The sequence below is a fragment of the Dendrobates tinctorius genome, unplaced genomic scaffold (genome assembly GCF_039654945.1).
Source record: "Dendrobates tinctorius isolate UK_male_01 unplaced genomic scaffold, ASM3965494v1 ptg000243l, whole genome shotgun sequence".
Classification (NCBI taxonomy): domain Eukaryota; kingdom Metazoa; phylum Chordata; class Amphibia; order Anura; family Dendrobatidae; genus Dendrobates; species Dendrobates tinctorius.
The window spans coordinates 11816912-11838414 of NW_027361910.1; the positions used below are offsets into that span (position 1 = coordinate 11816912).

At 40.5% G+C, this 21503-nt stretch overlaps 1 protein-coding gene across 1 annotated transcript in view; it reads left to right on the plus strand.

The window, feature by feature from the left end:
• Positions 1-19025, plus strand: part of TMEM132D (transmembrane protein 132D) — a 1611777-nt gene extending 1592752 nt beyond the window's left edge. Inside the window, exons 8-9 of the mRNA XM_073557069.1 lie at positions 506-697; positions 17086-19025. Of these exons, the coding sequence (XP_073413170.1) occupies positions 506-697; positions 17086-18261 (1368 nt within the window). The 3' untranslated portion in view covers positions 18262-19025. The remainder of the gene's footprint in view (positions 1-505; positions 698-17085) is intronic.
• Positions 19026-21503: the final 2478 nt, after the last annotated feature.

Consider the following 21503-nt stretch of genomic DNA (forward strand, 5'->3'; position numbering starts at 1 on the left):
TTTTATGATTAAGAAATTCTATGTTTTAGTTCTAATCTTGAAATTGGATTTTGCACTGAAAAGTTTCAACATGGAATCTCCCTGGTATATTATTTATCATTATTTAACAGCCTTCGGCTCAATATCGAGCCACGGCGACTTGATGGATGAACGATCTGTAAGAAGATCGATCTTGTACAAGCCTAGATAGGTTAACTAGGGTTTTCTCCATTGTTATCAAGCCATCAAGTTGCTGGTCATCCTCATTGCCTTGTTAATTCTATTCTGACCATGAGGTCCTTCTCCAGTGATTGATCTCTTCGTATGATATGTCCAAAGTAGGAAAATCGTAGCTTGGTGATCCTTGCTTCAAGTGACACATCTGGCTTTATTTGATCCAAAATTGATTCATTTGTTTCTTCTTGCCATCCATGGTATTGATAACATCCCCTGGTATATAGATGTACTGTAATGCGTAGACCGGTCTTGTTACATCTAACATGTTCACATTCATCTATTCTTCCAGATACTGTCCCCACTTTCTGATGCCATTCTGGCAGAGAAGACTGTAATGGTAGTGGATGAAAAGGTGACCATTGCAGACCTTGGAATCCAGGTAGTGACAGGCCTGTCACTTTCTCTTCAGCTTAGTCCTGGAAGTAACAGGGCAATATATGCAACTACGATAGCACAAGAGCATTTTAGTTCTCCAAAACAGGTATAATATTTGCGGTATATGATGTTTTTACACTTAATTTTTTCTGTTGCCATGGAAATGTGAAATTGCATTTGAAAGCAGAATACAGACAAACATACATTTGGAGTAATGAAGGAAACAGCCGTGACTAGTCTAAAAATAAATTTCACTTAAACCAGTAGATATATATAAAAAAATAAAAATAAATAAATTATTTATATACTGTATATATATATAGAGAGAGAGAGACAAAAAGAATACAGCAGCACATGTGCATGAATATAGGCCATGTGAAAACACAGAAACACAATAAAACCATTCAATTTGAATAATAATCCTCAAAAATATTTTTTTCAAAAAATTTGTTTTAAAACTTACAGTAAGATGAAAATGAAGGTTCTTAGTGCACAAATTGGCCAATTCATGTAAGCCCATCAACCATGGCAAGGTGACCTCCCCCTGATGGGTCCCTGCTCTAACGTACATAAGCCACTTCTGGGCCACCAGCCTACAATTTTGGACAAATATGTCACTACTGGGCTAAGCCTACAATTTACATGGGCTTACATGAATTGGCCAATTTTTGCACTAAGAACCTTCATTTTCATCATACTGTAAGTTTAAAAAAAAAAATTTGAAAAAAATATTTTTGAGGATTATTATCCAAATTGAATGGTTTTAATGTGTTTCTGTGTTTTCACATGGCCTAGATTCATGCACATGTGCTGTATTCTTTTTGTCTATATCAGAGGTCTCAAACACGCGGCCTGCGGGCCGCATGCGGCCCCTGAGGCAGTCATCTGATGCCCGCGGTCCACCACATGTCTCACTCCCTGAGGCAGGGGCAAGGGTGCACATTCAGGAGCATGCTATGGCTTGTTCTGTGTGCACACATTGCACAGGACCTGGGATGAGGTCACAGGAGGGGGAGGAGTCAGGGGTCACCTGATCAGGGGCCTCAGTGTATGCAGGACGGACGCTGCTGTCTGCTGGTTGTCATGGTGCTAGTTGAAGGTAAGGTTATGTGTGGAGTGGGTCAGGAGGGGTTTACAGGGTGGATGTAGCAGAGCTGTGTGTGTACAAGGTGAGCAGAGCCGCGTGTGTACGAGGTGTACGGAGCAGAGCCGCGTGTGTACGAGGTGTACGGAGCAGAGCTGCGTGTGTACGAGGTGTATGGAGGGGAGCCGCGTGTGTGTACAAGGTGTACAGAGCGGAGCCGTGTGTGTGTATGACGTGTACAGAGTGGAGCCGTGTGTGTACAAGTTGTACGGAGCAGAGCCGCATGTGTACGAGGTGTATTAAGTTTGAAAGGAATGCGGCCCTCCAGCTCAAATTTTATTTATGTGCGGCCCTCTTACTCTGCCGAGTTTGAGACCCCTGGTCTGTATTGTGCAGTTTTTGCAGCTTGTTCGTGTTCACATTAGGAGGTGCTGGTTGTTTTTTTTGTTTGTTTGTTTTTATATATATATATATATATATATATATATAGTTGTGCTCAAAACTTTACATACCCCTGCAGAATATATACAGCTGTGCTCAAAAGTTTACATACCCCTGCAGAATTTGTGCTTTTTTCAGAGAATATATTACCTTTAGTAGCCATTCAAAACCATTTGTGTCAACTTCTGTGCATGTTATCAGGCCCAGATCACCAGGGTATGTAACTTTTGATCAGGGTCATTTGGATATTTTCAGTTGTCTTTATGATTTAAAAAGAGAAAACACAGTAGTCTGACAATAAATCGCTTCACCCAACCACTAACCATGAGTGGAGAAAAAGTTTTGGTGTTATCATTCATATTCTCTGAAAAAAGCCAATTAAGCAAAAATTCTGCCTCGGTATGTAAACTTTTGAGCACAAAAGTATACAGTGTATATATATATATAATATACTATATATATATATGTGTGTGTGTGTGTGTGTGATGTACACCCGCACTTTATGTAGATACTGTATATGTACATACTAGATGGAGGCTCGATGCTATCGCATCGGGAGGGAGGTAATGTCACGATGGGGGCAGGCTTTGCAGCGTTGAAAATCTCTCCCCCCATTTGCTCACCCACCTATCCACTCTCCCTTTCCCCATGTGCTGACTTCTCCCATCTGTGCTCTCTTCTTTAACCTGTCTACCCCATGTGCTATCCCCCTTGTCTGCTGTCTTTCTCCTTGCTGTGCTGTGTTCTCCCCTCATGTGCTGTCCCGGAATTCGCGCAGGCGCAGTGTGACGGTGTTCCACTGGTGAGTGAGAGTGGGTGACTGTGTGATTGTGAGTGCATGTGAGTGCGTGAGAGTGTGTGAGTGTGTGTGTGTTGCGTATGACGTATAGAGTGTGTGTGTTTGTGTTGTATGTGTTACACTGGTGGTACTGCGCAATAGGTTGGTACCAGCAGCAGTTTCCATATTGAGAAACTCATCACTCGGGTGTCCCAATATGGCAGTCGGTGAACTTCCTCAGCTTGGAATTCTGGGATACGGTGACATCTGGACAGAACAGGAAATTAAAACATTACAAGGCAATTATGTAAATCGATACTGTATTGTATTCTGCTGATACAGCATTGACTCAACCCACTGTACTGTAGACTCTAGTGGGTTATTACAAAAACAAAAAACACAAATATCCTAAAATGAAAAATTCAAAAATAAACTGCAAATAATGCATAAAGGTAATAATAATAATAATAATAATAATAATAATAATAATAATAACATGTCTCCACCTTGATATTGACTCATTTTGTATAATATATATTTTTCTGTAAGAAATGTGTAATAAATTTGAATTTTTTACTGATAAATGTGACTTTGAAAAGTAGTCTTTGTTGGGTTTGTCTGACTCCGATTTTCTATGAAGGCTTCCATGTTTATGGGGAGTTACCCATTAATTTTGATGTTCTGAACAAACATCACTCTTAGCAGGTATGAGCATAATTGTGTTACTAATAATAAGGGTATTTAGTAAACATAAATTTGAAGTGACATGAATATGAACAAGGATCGAGGAACTGAACCACTAGTAAAAGCATAGACCAGACAGGATGGTTTTCCCAGCTCAGAAAGAGGGCGGTCACACCCATATATGCACTGAATGCACAATGAAATGAATAAAAAACTGGAGTCTGAACTGAGAAAGTAAGTTAATGTGTATGCACAATGTAAGTGCATATTAACACATGACAATTACAGAGAAAACAAAACCAAAAAACACAAATATCCTGAACTAAGAAGTTCAAAAATAAGCTGCAAATAATGCATAAAGGTAATAATAATAATAATAAGGGTATTTAGTAAACATAATTTTGATCAAAATAATGTACAAGCCATCCCGCCACGTCAAGGCAACCCTTGTGGGATATTCCTAACTCTAGTATCTAAAACCTTTCCACTTGCCAAGTGACGTGAATGTGAACAAGGTGGGTGGTGGGTTATTGCATGATTTCATAGATTTAGTTGAGACACATTATTTCCCTTCATCAATATATGCATATTTATTCACTTAGGAGTTATATTTTGATGACCAACAACTGAATACATAGAGATTAATTAAGATAGGCATGGTGGCATAATGCAAGCTCGCACTACACCAGTCTTATCACAGCACCAAATCCATTTACCCTTTCCTGACAAGGCTATTTTCCTTTTTTTTCTTTTCTGTTTTTTCCTTCTCTGCCTTAGCCTATCGTTATTCTCCTTCTTATATTTTGCAGGACATGTTGTACTTTTGAAAAACACTATTCATTGTATCAATTAATGCATTGATATTGCAAAAAAAAGTGCAATTCCTTAATTGTTTTGTGGGTTTTTTTTTGTTTACTGTGTTCACTATATGGTAAAACTGACCTAGCAAAATTATTCTCCAGTTCAGTATGAGTATGCATATACCAAACATGTATTTTTTTTTTTTCTATTTAAGGGAGGAGGGATCAAAAATTTGTAAGAAAAAAATTTCACTGATGTCACCATTTTCCGATAACTGTAGTGTTTTCATATTTTTTGTGTACGGGGCTGTGTAAGGGTTTATATTTTCTGCCCCAAGATTACATTTTTATACCATTTTATACCATTCCACTGAGACTGCCCTGACCCAGCTTACTAATGACTTACTTACAGACAAAACTAACAGACAATTCTCTATACTCCTCCTTCTAGACCTGTCCTCTGCCTTTGACAGAGTTGACCACTGCCTCCTATTACAGATCCTCTCTTTCTTTGGTGTCAGAGACCTCGCCCTATCCTGGATCGCCTTATACCTTACCAACAAGCGTTTCCCACTCCCATATTACCTCTTTATCTCCCCCCTCTCTGTTGGTGTCCCTCAAGGCTCTGTCCTAGGACCCTTTCTCTTCTCAATCTATACCCTTGGCCTGGGACAACTCATAAAGTCCTACGGCTTATTTATATGCTGATGACACTCAGATCTACCTCTCTGGCCCAGATGTCACCTCTCCGCTCTCCAGAATCTCAGAGTGTCTATCAGTCATATCCTCCTTCTTCTCCACTCACTTCCTCAAACTCAATGTAGACAAATCTGAACTAATTATCTTTCCTTCATCTCACATACCTTCCCTACCTTATATATCTATCACAATAAATGAATTCACACTATCCCCTGTCCCGGTAATCCGCTGCCTAGAAGTAACCCTTGACTCTGCCCTGTCCTTCAAACCACACATCCAAGCTCTCGCAACCTCTTGTCGCCTTCAGCTGAAATATATTTCCAGAATCCACCCTTTCCTCAACCCTCACGCTACCAAAATGCTTGTTCATGCCCTAATCATCTCACGCCTCGACTACTGCAACATCCTCCTCTGTGGCCTACCTTCTAACACTCTCGCACCCCTCCAGTCCATCCTTAACTCTGCTGCCCGACTAATTAATCTCTCTCCTCGCTACACTCCTGCTTCCCCTCTTTGCAAATCCCTTCACTGGCTTCCCAGTGTATCCAGTTTAAACTACTAACGCTGACCTACAAAGCCATCCATAACCTTTCTCCTCCTTATATTTACAAACTAATATCTCAATATCTTCCCTCATGTAATCTCCAGTCCTCCCAACACCTCCTCTCCTCCATGCTTATTTGCTCGTCACCCAATCGCCTCCAAGATTTCTCCCAAATATCAACCATCCTCTGGAATTCTGTGCCCCTACACATCCGATTATCCTCCACATTTGGATCCTTCAAATGGAACCTGAAAACCCATCTCTTCAAAAAAGCTTACAACTTGTAATGACCACACGACCACCTCAACACCATCAGAGCTACTACAACCCCCAACCTACTGTCCCCTTCCCTATAATCCTGCATAATGTAAGCCCGCAAGGGCGGGGTCATCTTCCCTCTATACCAATCTGTCATTGTTAGTCTGTTTACTGTAAGTGATATTTGATTTTTGATGTGAACCCTCCTCATGTACAGCATCATGGAATTAATGGTGCTATTTAAATAAATAATAATAATAATCACCTTTTACTGCAATGCTGGGACGTCCATAAAAATGTAATTCTGACATTTTGAATTTTTTTCTCGTCATACCGTTTACCGATTGATAATTTATGTTATATTTTCATAGATTCGACTTTTACAAATACAATGATGCCAAATTGGTGAATTTGTTAGGGTTTTTTATTGTGTTATTTTTAATGAGGCAAAAAAGAGGGTGATTTGAACTTTTGTATTTTTTTATATTTTTAAAAACAAGTTTTTCTCACTTTTTCCTGCACTTGTTAGTCCCCTTAAATGACAAAGCTGCTCTTTTGATTGCTATACATAGCAATGCATCAGCACCGCTATGTATAGTGAAACTCATGGTCTCCTGAATGCCAGCGATATACTGACAGAGGTATCAAAATAACAGGCATGGGGTCTTCAGCAAACACTGATTTCATAGAAACTCATTGGCATTCCACGACAACATCATGGGCACGCCGATTGGTGCTTGGAATGACTCACCATCCTGTGGGCAGATGTTAAATACCGTTGTCAGAGATTGACAGTTGCATTTAACAGGTTAACATCCGTAGGTCTAGCTCTGCTCCACAAGCAGTTGTTGGAAGCAGGTAATGGCTTAATAATTCAGCTATCATCTACAGGGAAAGATGCAGGCTCGGATTGTGAGTCTGTCCAAAGTCAAGGAGCTAGCATATGACATACAAGTATCTCATATGTCGGTAAGGGGTCAAGAGACAGTGCCACTTAATGAATTCACTATCTTTAGTTGCACCTCACTGTGCTGTCCCACCTTCTATTCAGCTCCACTCATTTCAGTGAAGCTGATCCAAAGTGGCATAAAAATATCAAACACTTAAAATTTAAGCCCAATTCCATGTTTTGCAAAAATTTTGTATTTTTTTAAAGCCTTTGCACCACTTTTGAGAAGTAAAAGATTTGATGAATCAGTCTCAAAGTCTATTGCATGCATATATTTATTAGTTGCTTCTCTACTATAATATGTAATTGCAATCTATTAATGCTAAATGGAATTATAACTATTATATATTCAGTAGTACTTTTGTGTGGCCATTCTGCTATTATCCTATGTGGATACCAGAGCAATAGCTGCACTTTAGGGTCAAACTAATTTGTGAGAAAAAGGAACGAGTGCAATCAGATAAAAAATCAGATTGCACTCTGCCTAATGTTTACCTATGATTCCCTGCTCATCTGCAATTTTTTTTCTCAATTTGATTGGACTGAGAAAAAAATCGCAGCATGCTGCAATTGTCATCATATAATGGACGGGGCTCATCAATGCAAGTCAATGGGTGTGAGAAAAAAAACGCACAGCACACAGACCATGCATGTGCCATCTGATTTTTATGCACCCATCTCCTAGAAAACCCAGCATTTCATCAGCCAAGCACAGTAAAATCACAGCATGACCAGTCAGAATAGAATGGATAGAATAAATAAATAAATATATAGAATAGATAGCTACAAATATGTGTGTGACATATATAATTAATATAGTGCTTATGTAGCTTACTGTACATGTATTTAATTAATAAATCAATAAATTACTGAATGGCTTAGGATCCCCCTAAATTTTGTTAATCAGCAGAGGAAAAGCGGACAGCTGGGGGCTAATGTTTATAGCCTCAGAAGGGGATAATAAACATGGAGCTTTCCAGGCTGTAAGCTTCAGCCCCCAGCTGTCTACTTTCCCTCTGCTGGTTAAAAATTTTTTGGGGGTTCCCACTGCTTTTTTTCTGTAATTTATTGATTTATTAATTAAATACATATATCTCTTGATTAATATTTTGCTAGAAACCTATCTTTCAATGACTTAGAGAATTCCTCTATGTAAAAGCTAATGTTAAAATCGCATTGCATATGGATTACATACTCATGTCATACGGATGCTAGGTGAGAAAAATCACATTATACTGGCATGACACTTTCATGACACTCATCTGAGTTTTCAGGAACAACATCGGACGATTTTATTCATGCTGCTGGGTACGAGTCCTTATAGTCATATGTGTATTTAGATATTTTTAGAGATTTATTAATAAAAGTTTTTGAAATTGTATCAATATAATTATTTTAAGAATTTTTTTAGTGTGCCTGCATTAAAGTCCTAAAAAGATGTTTCCTACTGATTGTATATTCTTGGATGCGAAGCAGGCTAATATTATAGCCTCAGTGTAGTTAGTATCTGAGTATGTCTGTATTGCTATGTATAGTTTGTTCAATATGCGCAACTAATTAGAACAAAAACACCTTAGTTCTCCAAAACAGGTAATGCATTTATAGTGTATGATGTTTTTCACTTATTTTTTCTGTTTTCTGTAAATTTAAAAGTTGCAGTTAAAAGTACTTTATGTAGATACCATAATATATGTTATCTACTTTTAGGAGTTAGGTTTCTGCGGTCGCTATGCAAGAATCCAGACCCTCACATTCTGCAGTCTCCTGCTCATTATCCACTGCAGAAGAGATTGCAGAGGAGATTGCCTTGCAGGAAATCTCTCTTGAGGCTAAGTCCTTCTCTCTTCTTACTGAGCATGCTCATGGGGAGTCATGTGCTCAGGTCCTGCTCCAAATCTCATTTGTCCATCTCAGAGATCTGGAGGCGTGCGGAAGGTCCCGGCTGCTATAAAAGGCGCGCATGGCTGTTCCGCCATGCGCTAGTATAGACATACTTGCTGCTGAGTGAATGTTTGATGGATGCATGATCTGGTGAATGACTCATTTGAAACCCCTTCCCTTTGATAATACGCTTGTTTGAGGGATTGATTTACTACCAGTGCCAGCGCGCTATTGCTCCATACTCAGCTGCTAGCATCCGACATTGCGCCTGCGCCATAGCAGTGTCGTTGAGCGGCAGTATTCACGCCGCTCTGCAGTAGCAGCCTACTTGAGCATTCGCGGCTGCGACGCTATATACTCAGACACACACGGTAGGTCTAGAAGGACTTAGTGCTGCCATCTTGGGCTATTCCTGTGACCGCTTACTGTGTGTGTGTTATTGCTCTGAGCTCCTGTGAAACTAACAGGCTCAGTACTTTATGTTTTTGCCATCTCTGTGACTAAACAGCGATTGCTTTGCGCACCAGGGTGAAGGCTAACCCCGTGCGCACCTCCGCCATATTGCTCTGCCACGTCTAGCAGCGGTTATACTACCTACCGTACGGTGGACCCCGAGCGGTGAACGCACTTTATTTATATTTTTATTTAGTGCTTTCTGCTGTTCCTAACATTATACTAGCGCCAGGGTCTGGCTAGTGATGGCAGAACAGCAGCAACTCTTGCAGTGTATTCGGCAGTTTGAGGGCCGGTTGGCCACTCGAGAGTGCTCTCTCAACTGCGCAATCCACCGAAGCTGCTGTGCAAGCAATCACTGACGCGGTTATGCGTATGTCCACGTCCTCCCACGCGCCGACAGTTACCCGCCTCCCGTTGCCCGATAAATTTTCTGGCGATGACGCCTCCTTAGGGGTTTCATCAGCCAGTGCTCTATCCAGCTGGAGCTACTGGCTGCGTGATTCCCTACGGAGCGGGCCAAGGTGGGGTTTATTGTCTCCCTTCTGTCGGGCAAGGCGTTGGAGTGGGCCACGCCACTATGGGAGCGTGGTGACCCAGAGGTTCGGACTGCTGCTCAGTTTTTAACAGCTATTAAGCAGGTCTTCCTCGGTCCACGGGTCACGCACGACACCTCTCTTCAGCTTCTGACTTTGACCCAGGGATCCCTCTCGGTTAGTCAGTATGCCGTTCATTTTCGGACACTGGCTTCCGAGCTGGAGTGGTCTGACAAAGCCCTTATCCCTGTGTTTTGGAGAGGTTTGGCGGAGCACGTCAAAGATGCTCTCTCTACCAGAGAGGTACCCGCAACTTTGGAGTAGCTGATTGCCATTTCCACCCGCATTGACCTCCGTTTTTCGGAGCGCGGTATAGAGCGTGTTCAATCCAAGCAGAAGATTACCTCAGCTCCCAACTTTTTTGAGCCTCTGGAACTACCCGAGCCAGAGTTTCCACCCCCTGAGCCCATGGAGGTGTCTCACGCCGTTCTCGAGGCGTGTCCGGCACAAGACTACATTTGCGATTACCGTTGTCAACATGCTGTTGCTCCAGACAACAGCGCCCCGCAATGGCCAAACTCTGTGCCGCCGGGTAAGACCTTTGTCCCTCATCACCTTCGGCTGAGGGTTCTCACGTGAGCACATGCTTCCAGGAGGGGTGGTCACTGCAGCAATACGCAGACCACAAAACTCCTGGCGGGGTCTTATTGGTGGCCGCACAGGGCTCGGGATGTAAAAAAATATATTCGGGCCTGTGCCTTTTGTTCACGGGATAGCCTCTCCAAACGGAGAATGGTGACGCCCACCGACACACGGCGGCGGCATCCCACTTTAACTTCTGCTCCCATTGTCTCCCATGTGTCCCTTCTCAGACCTGGTGATCTTGCCATCCCTGATGCCTTCCGCGTGTTCCGGGTTTCATTGTCACCTACCCGGACATCAGACTTGCCTTCAGACGAGTCTGAGGCCTACACCACTAAAAGGCACAAGTTGGCGGGTCGGAAGTCTCAGAGAGGGGGGCCCTAGGAGGGGGGGTAATGTTAGGAGTCAGATTTCTGTGGATGCTATGCAGGAATCCAGACCCTCACATTCTGCATTCTCCTGCTCTTTATCTACTGCAGAAGAGATTGCAGAGGAGATTGCCTTGCAGCAAATCTCTCCTGAGGCTAAGTCCTTCTCTCCTCTTACTGAGCATGCTCATGCGACAATCTCCCATTGGAGATTGGGAGTCATGTGCTCAGGTCCTGCTCCAAATCTCATTTGTCCATCTCAGAGATCTGGAGGCGTGCGGAAGGTCCCGGCTGCTATAAAAGGTGCCCATGGCTGTTCCGCCATGTGCTAGTATAGACATACTTGCTGCTGAGTGAATGTTTGATGGATGCATGATCTAGTGAATGACTCATTTGAAACCCCTTCCCTTTGATAATACGCTTGTGTGAGGGATTGAGTTACTACCAGTGCCAGCACGCTATTGCTCCATATTCAGCTGCTAGCGTCCGACATTGCGCCTGCGCCATAGCAGTGTCGTTGAGCGGCAGTATTCACGCCGTGCTGCAGTAGCAGCCCACTTGAACATTCGCGGCTGCGACGCTATATACTCGGACACACACGGTAGGTCTAGAAGGACTTAGTGCCGCCATCTTGGGCTATTCCTGTGACCGCTTACCGTGTGTGTTATTGCTCTGAGCTCCTGTGACCCTAACACGCTCAGTACTTTATGTTTTTGCCATCTCTGTGACTAAATAGCGATTGCTTTGCGCACCAGGGTGAAGGCTAACCCCGTATGCACCTCCGCCATATTGCTCTGCCACCGTCTAGCAGCGGTTATACCACCTACCGCACGGTGGACCCCGAGCGGCGAACGCACTGTATTTATATTTTTATTTAGTGCTTTCCGCCGTTCCTTATATCTACATAAAGTAGATAGTGTATTCTGCTGATAACAACGGCTTTAGTGTTTTTCAAGCAAAGAACTACAACACAGGACCACAAATTAGAGCTGTCCTAATATCTATCAGATGACAGCAGTCCTTTCCCAAGAAAGGTTTTCGCAAGGAAAACATTGTAACAGTGGTAAATACATACTAAGTGCATACTAAATGAAAAATTATTACAAGAAATACACATCAAGTTGCTAAATAAATCAGTTTTATATCTGATACATTTCGGGACTAAGAAAATTATTCCTCAAGCTTGCAATTTATTTGTAATTCAATTTGAATGGGAATCTGACAGCAGGTTTTTGCTACCTCATCTGAGAGCACCATGATGTAGACAAAGATAGGCAAAATCCAACAATGTATCATTTAGATTACTGAGTGCAGCAGTTCTCATATAATCAGAGTTTTTAGATTTAGCAATGAAGCAGAGCTGATGAAGCTTCCCCCGCCCCCCTCAGTGTACAATGTCCATAGACACTTAGGTGCTTATCACAGGAGGGGGCGTGTCAGCCCAATGCTTATGTGACCAGCTAGTCACAGCAATGTTAAGCTGGTGCTAAAACAAAAAAGTTCAGAGACTGATAAGGGAGGTATAACTGAAATCTGTGTTTCAACCCATACCTCATGCGGTCTTTATTTTACACAGCAAAAAGCTGCTGACAGATTCCCTTTAGAGGTGGCCATACATATAAGCCATACATATAAGATAAAAGTAGTTTTATAGTCGAACAATTGAATGAACATTCAGCTGATGAAAGATCGTTGCAGCCATACACATTTTATCTCATATCTGCAGTTACAGTTATTCTACCCGACCAACTTATGGCTGAAACCAGACACAACTAAATTATTTCAAATGACAACAGTCTGTGATTGATTGAAGAATGGAATGATCATTCTTAAAGCTTAATCATCATTTTAATTTAAAAAAAATCAATAGTACAAGTAAATTTAAGCAACTTTGTAATAAATCTTATCGGAGAAATCTGCTTCTTTCTCAAAAGTATCAATTCTTAGGCAAAATCTGTATTCAGTGAAGACAGACTTTCCCATTACTGAGTTAGGAGATGGCAATAGCTACTCATAACATAGTAACATAGTTATTAAGGTTGAAGGAAGACTTTAAGTCCATTTAGTTCAATCCATATCCTATCCTACCCTGCCTTAACATCTTGATCCAGATTAAGGCAAAGAAAAAACATGTGGCAAACAGTAAACTTCACATTGGGGGAAAAAATTCCTTCCCGACTCCACATATGGCAATCAGACTAGTTCCCTGGATCAACGCAATATCAAGGAAACTAGTGTATATAACCTGTAATATTATACTTTTCAAGAAAGGCATCCAGACCCTTCTTAAATTTGGCAGAGAGTTCCATAGTCTCACTGCTCTTGCAGTAAAGAATCCGCATCTGTGATTATGCTTAAACCTTCTTTCCTCTAGACGTAGAGGATGCCCCCTTGTCCCTGTCTCAGGTCTAAGAGTAAAAAGATCATTAGAAAGGTCTTTGTACTGTCCCCGCATATATTTATACATTGTAATAAGATCACCCCTAAGCCTCCGATTTTCCAAACTAAATAGCCCCAAGTGTAATAACCTGTCTTGGTTAAGATTCTATTTAGATAGAAGGGAGAGGAGGAGGGAGGAGCTCAGCCTCTAGCTCCTCCGTCTTTCTGTCTACGTAGATGTCCTATCTCAGTAATGGGAAAGTTAGTCTTCACTGAATACAGATTTTAATTCAAAATTGTGATTTGTGATAATGACTGATCAAATTTAATGGCAGATAAAAAAGCAGTTTTCTCTTATAAGACATATTACAAAGTTGTATATTTTCATGTGTACTATTGATTTATGAAATAAAAATTAAACTGATAGTTACTCTTTAATAAAAATAATAATTATTATTTTTATATAGCGCTAACATATTCCACAGCGCTTTACAGTTTGCACACATTATCATTGTTGTGCCCAATGGGGTTCACAATCTAAATTTCCTAACAGTATGTCTTTGGAGTGTGGTAGGAAACCAGAGTACCCAGAGGAAACTGTTATGAATGAGTCACCGTAGGAGGCAAAAACAGGAATACTAGCTAAGTCCAGAAAACCAGAGAAGTTGGCAGCTATCGGATTGTAGACCCCTGAACCTAACAACAACAACTAGCAGTAGCCGTGGGGGGTTCCTACGGTGCCCTAGACCCCTCGATCACAGCCGGAGAACTACATAGCCTAAAGACAGAAAGGGAAATCTAAACTGCCCCAGAGCAGACCCCAAAGCAATAGGCAGCCCCCAACATATAATGACGGTGAAGCAAGATGAAAAAACACTCACACAGATAGAAAGATAGGCTGAGCAAATGATGGGGCCCAAGCTAACTAAATAGGACAGAATAGAAAAGCTGCTGTCTGCAATCCGCCAAAACCCTCTCAAAAACAAGAGCCAACAGACTGATAGGGAAAAAAGCCCTGAAGACGCTAGGCTTCAAAAAGACTATATCAGTACTCAGGTATTATCTGAAGACAGAGCAAAAAGGAATTCAGCTCACCCAGCAGGGAAAGGCAGAAATCCAGAAAAACAAGGCAAAACAAAACCAAAACACAAATGCAAAAAGTAGAGCAGAAAACTTAGCTTTTGAGGAGCAGGAATCAGACTGGTCTCCAAGAATCTCTCAGAGTAATCACCCGCAAGGCAGAAGGGCGTCGGCTGCCTTATATCCAGTCAGCAATCCCAGTCACCCAGTCATCATCATTCTGCTCAGGTGCTTTGTAATCAGCCTCACTACCTTCCTTCACCAGAAGAGGGAGTTCATCAGACCTCAATGGTGAAGGGGAAAATGAACTCACAACAGGAAACCCATGCAAACACGGGGAGAACATATCAACTCCTTGCAGATGTTGTCCTTAATGGTACTTAAACCCAGGACTCCAGCGCTGCAAGGTTGCAGTGCTAACCACTGAGCCACCGTGCTGCCACCGTGTCACCAGGTTTGGCTGATATGAGTTACAGCCAACACCTTTCAGGGCTGATATACAGCATTCTATAATGCTGTAGATAAGCTCCCAATCCAACCTGCAAGAGAAGAAAAATAACTTTTATTATACTCACCTGGGTGGCGGTCCAGTCTGGTGGGTGTCGTAGGTCTTGGTTACAGTGCCTCCCATCTTCTTGCAATGCCACCCTCCTGCTTGCTTCATGGGTCTCTAGCATTGCACTCCTGCTCAGGTGTACTTTTCTTCCCTGTTGAGGGCAGAGGAAATTCCTGCAGTGCACAGGCACTGGGCCTCTCTGACCTTTCCCGGCACCTGCTCACTGCAGTACTTTGCTCTGCCCTCAACAGGACAGATAAGTATGCCTGGGCAGGAGTGCAATGCCAGGGAGCCTGTGTAGATGATGCAGGGACGCATCATTCACATGAAGCAAGCAGGAGGATGGCGATCATAAGAAGATGGGAGGCGCTGGACCAAGACCTGCGACACCCATCGGATTGGACCACCCCGAGAGAATGCTGTAGATAAGCCCTAAAAGGCAGTGACTGTAGCTCATATCGGCCAAACCTAGTGACAGGTTCCTCTTATGTTTTTACCTGATGACTGATTGATTTTGTTGATATTGTTCATTTTCATCAACCTAAGTCTAATGTCTATGGGCACTGTTAGGTAGCGCTGTCATTCACATAGGGGATCACTCGCTTAGCCGCCACAAAACCAGATCCGGCACGGGTTTTCCATAAAACCATTATAGTCCATGCGGTTTATTTATGCAGCATAAACCAAAGCAAGCAACATAAAGTTCATATCAGCATAGCGTCCTTGACAGAGATTCTCTCTGTCCTCCCTGTGGTCACACAGGTTGGCATACAAAGGCTCTTCAGTCTCATAGTTATCTCACCCACGTCCGGGTTTCCTCATGGCTGTTTCTCAATGCTGCAGACATCCATTCCCTCCCAGGAATCACCAGGCACGTGCAGCCATTACACACAGCCACTTCAGGGAGGCAGACACACCTCCCAGCGAGACCTTCCAAACGGACCAACCGGGTCCCTGCATTCACCACATGTGACCTACCCTGGCCACCTTATATGGTCCGTAACCATGCCCACCGGGTCCCATGACTATGACCTCATCACAAGTCCTTTGGAAAAGCGTTCTTAAACACACCCCCTGGGTGGGTTTGTAGGTAACTGGGCCTGCCCGTCTCCCCAGTTACTTGGAGACTTCTCCCTGACACATTGACACAACACGTCAGCAGTATCACTACTGATCAACACACACATCAGTCTCCATCTCAAGGCCACCCACCTTGAGATACATAATGGTCATTCATGACTCTGGCATTCATCCTCTCTCCTCGGACATCCACACAGCACCCCCTAGCGGACACAGTGGTCACTACACCACAGCACCTACTGTATATGTATGCCTAATACATGAATAAATGCAAAATTAAAAATTAGTAGATGCACAAGAACAAGAATATTAAATTACAATTTCCAAAATATGTATGTGCAGTCCATGTCTTTTTTTTCTACAATTGTAGATATTTGCAAGCTATTTTGCAAGCATGTTCTTATATTGACTGATAGCATTAAAGGAAAAACAATGGTTTAACCAAGTCTGTGCATTGAAGTGCTTTATGAAAGCTTACCCAAGAAGTGGTTCATTTTACAGATTTTACAGTAATAAGCCGATCTTAGTAACAGCTACGACATCATCATTGGTTGTTAAATGTCTGAATGGCTGTGCATAATGAAAATGAACTTAATGGCTTCATTATGGAAAGTCTAAAAAATATTTCTTCAAAAAATATCCCGTAAAAGAAAACCTGACTGGTGTAAAAAAGTTTTTATGTTTCATAAAATGTAAAAAGTTTTCATTTGTTATTTTATGCACCTAAACATGAATCATTGATCAAGTGTTTTGTGAAGCAATAAAGAGAATGAAGTTCCATATCTCGCCGGAATTAACCATTTTTTATCAAACTTTCCTAAATGGAATGTGAAATAGTTTACAGAACAGAAAAAGAACAGTTGTAATTGCTATTTCCTGAAGGTTACATACAGTGCTTCATCATTTCTTACAAGTAATCATGCTAAACTTTAAATTAATATACATTTTTGAAATGTGCAATTCTTATTCATTTAAATACACAACTGCGATAATTTAAGTCAGCATATAATAATGTCTTCTGACAGTCACTTTATTATTCCGCTGTTAAAGTCAAATCCATATCGCCCCAGGGACTCATTGTCTTTTTAGAACCAGTGAGGAAAAAACACATTTTATTGCCAAGAAATTTAAACTAGTGCTTTTATGTCTTGGAAATGAATTTGTGCCCTTCACCTCCTCGTAGTTTACAATTTATTACAGTATAAAATGTTCTTCATGAAAATATTTTCTTCCTTTTCTTGGCTGTTGTTTTCTGAATTTTCTCTTTTCTTTTTGTATACAGGAAGTAGAAATCAGTTGTTGGATTCAGTTTAGTGATGGTACAGTGACTCCTCTGGAAATCTACGACTCTAAAGACTTTTCATTGAGTGTGTCATCCTTGGATGAGAAGGTTTTCACTGTGTCTCAAGATTCTAAATCCAAATGGACAGTATTTTCTGGTATTGCAGATGGACAGGGTGCTCTAGTCAAGGTAGAGCTCATGATAAATGAGGTATGTCAGAAGTCTAAACGCAAGAGTGTTCTCACTGTCGGTTTTGGACACGTAAGAGTTAGGTTTGGTCACAACAATGGAAATAACACTAGAAATGTGAACTACAGAGATCATTTTGAAAACCATCCTATTGGTAGAAAACAAAGGATTCCCATGGAACGAGCAAGACCTGATATTACTTACTTTGGTACACCATCCATGGAACGAGACATCCAGAACATGAACAGAGCTACAACTGACCAAGCTCCATTAAATAAGAATCGGGAACGAGAAAGTCTGTTAGATGATGATAGTCATCTTCCAAATATGCCCATGGATTTTACTAGTTTTCCTGCACAGGTTGATCTACCAGGTAGTGATGGTGAGATGGAAGAAAATGATCTTGCTCAAAATACAAGAGGATTAAGTGACTTGGAAATTGGAATGTATGCATTATTAGGGGTCTTCTGCCTGGCCATTCTTGTTTTTCTCATAAATTGTGTGACATTTGCACTCAAGTATAGACATAAACAAGTCCCAGTGGATGAACAAGAGGCCATGACACATGCACATGACTGGGTTGGACTTACAACTCGAACAGAAATATTAGAAAGTAACATAAACTTCCCTTTGCAGCAAGAAGAATGCATTACAGCTGTAGAAAGGGGAGTAAATATTGCAGAAAGTAAATATCTCATCACTTCAAACCCTTCTAAAACTGTAAATGGACAGCCGTACAGATCTGCAGAAACTTCCTTCAATGAAGGGAAAGAACAGAAGAGTGAATCTGCAACCTCTCCTACCTCCAAAAGGAAACGTGTAAAATTTACTACTTTTACCACCATCCCTTCTGAGGATGGTTGTCCTAATATTAATTCCATTTTAGTGAACAATGATGATGATATAAAGTGGGTTTGCCAAGACATAGACATGGGTGATTGCAAAGAACTCAGAAACTATATGGAAAGGTTACATGAAAATGTGTGAAAAACATCTTTTGCTTCAAGATGTTTAGCCATTCTCAGAAAGAAGAGAGTCCCGGTATGGACTAGTTCTATGTCCAATATATTTCTCCATGCGAATATCAACTACTTTAAAAATATAAAGTAATCAATAAATGCACAAACAGACTTTTTCCACAGACTTTTACAGGGTAAAACACAGCCAATGTAATGCAAAGTCTGGTTAAAATGCAATGTTGTGTATCGTATGTAATGTGTCATGCAAAGTGCATATGCAACATAATATCATTTACAACACAGGGAAAATGGTATTACAATATGATTCAGACAACCAAACTATTTCACCATAGGAGAGATTTTTCATAACAAGTGTAAAAAATTGTGGGAACTTAGAATGGCAATGAATTAGAATAATAGCTCATTTTTCAGGTCAAAAGAAAAATGAAAACGGTCAGCTGATTGGTTGTCATGCAAAACTTCTCTCTTTTCTAGGCGTTAATGTTGATAAATCTCCCACAATGTTTTTATGCAGACATGGAATGATGTGGAATTACCTGTATTTGTTATTTGTTGCTGTCTTATTTGGTAGTCTGCAATTTAACGAAAGATTATATTGTAACTTGAAAAAATATTTAAGGTTTTATTAGCAAAAATGTTATTGTTCAATTTAAAAAAAGTTTAATTAATGAAAACCCTTATCAGACATGACAACACTTATATAATCCACATATATATCCTTACATTGACTGTCCATAATCTTTATAAAACCGCCATAAACTGATGACCCAAGTATTTGCAAAGATCTCAAAAATCATTACAATACAAAAGTATTTTCTATAAATAAAAGCTATCATATGAATATTTTGCCTGTGGATAAACCAGTATTAGGTATAATACTTCCTCACTTTTTATTAGCCAAACCTATAAAATAAAGGAAGGACTCAAATGTCCCTGTCTCCCTGCAGCATGTTATACATTTCCCTGGGATGTATAATGATGACGTCTACTCAACTTTTGCCCTAGGAACCCAACTTTGGGTTCAGACACATAAACTAAAATCTTTTGCAATAGATGAGCATATTCTACTGAGAATAACAGCATAACCTTAAAACACTAAGACTTAGCATTGCCTTTGTTGGGTTGGTTGTGGTTGTGAAATGTCACTGAGCTGAACTAAATAATGAGTCTGTCAATTCCTTCCTCTCATAAATAACACAATTTTACCACCCAGCACTGTCCTCCCTTAATTCTTGCTCCAATAGTTTTTATAAAATGTTCTTTCAATATAATTTAAGGGTTCATGAGGGGAAAGGAGAAGGGACTTGATTACATTAGATTGAAGATGATTACGTGTGAAAAGGGGGAAAATTATCTAATTCTGAGACTTGCGCTTTTTAAATATTTTATGTATTATGTAGCCCATGCTATTTGCTGAACTTTTTTCTTACAAATACAGAAAAATATTGTTTTGGTAGAAAGGTACAATGTATTATTTCTTGTTCTGTAAAACGAAAAAAGTAGTTTGGTACCGTGTTAGCCAGTAGAAAAAAATATATAAAATGCTCTCAGTGAGAAAAACAAAATAGGAATCTTGTGGGTATGATACCTTTTAATGGCTAACAAATAATAGTGAATGTTGTTACAAAGCAAGCTTTTGGGACTGCTTATGTCCCTTCATCCTGTCCCTATCAGCCTGATGAAGGGACATAAGCAGTCCCGAAAGCTTGCTTTGTAACAACATTCACTTTTATTTGTTAGCCATTAAAAGGTATCATACCCACAATATTCCTATTTTGTTTCTCTCACTGAGAGCACTTTATATATTTTCTTGTTCTGTATTACGTAAATTGAAGATTGTTTTACTATGGGGCATAATAATTAGGAGGAGACTGATAAAATGAAGTACATTATCGTAATAAATTTACCCATCAGAAAAAAAAAGTTGATATAGCAGTTAGTAATGTCAAATTTTCACAATATCACTGCAAATGTGCAGTAACTGCATGGAGAAATGTTCCCTGTTGTATTAATAATACCAATGACCCAAGAAATGTTAAAAAGGCCAATACATAAATTTGAAATAGGTAAATTGAGTTAAGGTTATGTAGAAACTTCATTCTTACAAAATACAATGCAACCATCTTTTAAAATAATTCTCTAAATACTTTCTGAAGGTCAGTACAATGTCACCTACTCTGTTAGACCTCATTCATGCTTCATGCGTTGGCTCTGAATTCTCTTGTTTTGGAATAAGAGCTGAGTATGGAGTTAGTTATATTCTGTGACTGATTTCCCAGATTTCCTAATATTCCGTGCCCCTTTTCCAGTATACACTGCTTATTTTGCATACTCAGAATGTTTTATGTGACATACCATATGCCTAAGAGAAGCACTTTCTTGGTGTTTGCATTAGGGATTATGGTATCATTTTAGCATTGTATGGACTGCAAAATTCTATTATGACCTGGAATTTACAAGAAGGCTTGAATGAGGCCTTTGGATTATATATTTTAAAAACTATACAATATTATAAATGGTATTCCCAAGAAATAGATTTTATGAGATGAACTTACTATAATGGCTTACATAGTGTTGATAGATTGGTCACTGAACACTGCCATGTTTCTCTATACATGACATATTTGCACTAGTTTTTGTGTATTTGCACTCTATATGCAAGAATCGTACAGCTAAATTAAATGGAGGAACCAACTGAGCAAAAACTGAAGGACATCCTAAAGGGAACCTGTCACCAGGTTTTCTGTAGATAAACTGTATGCACCATCGTTGTGCTGTCTTTAATAGCACTCCTGCAACCCCTTCACCCTTTCACAGCTTCTAAGAACATGCCTTTTATAATTGTTCTTCTCCTTATACTAATTGGCGCTGAAAAGTTTGGTGGGTGTTCCAGACAGTGTAGTCGCTGTCACTCCATCCTTGATTGATATAGCTAAAGTCATCCACACTGCTTGTTGCGCCTATGCAGCTTTTGCTCTCTAATGCACAGACACGAAAGTTGAGCAGGTTGTGTGGAGGCTTAGAAGACATCAGTTATGTCTATCAAGGCTGAACAGATGGCAATTGCGGAGACAGAAGAGGAGTCAAAGTCTAGAGATTCTTGGAACTAGCTACCATACGGAGAGTAACAATTATAAAAGCCATGTTTTTAGGTTTGTGAGGGAGCTGTGATCTTAAAAGGTTTTGGTAGTGCTATTAAAGACAGCTCAAGAGTGGTGGATACAGCTTATATACTGAGACATTTAGAGG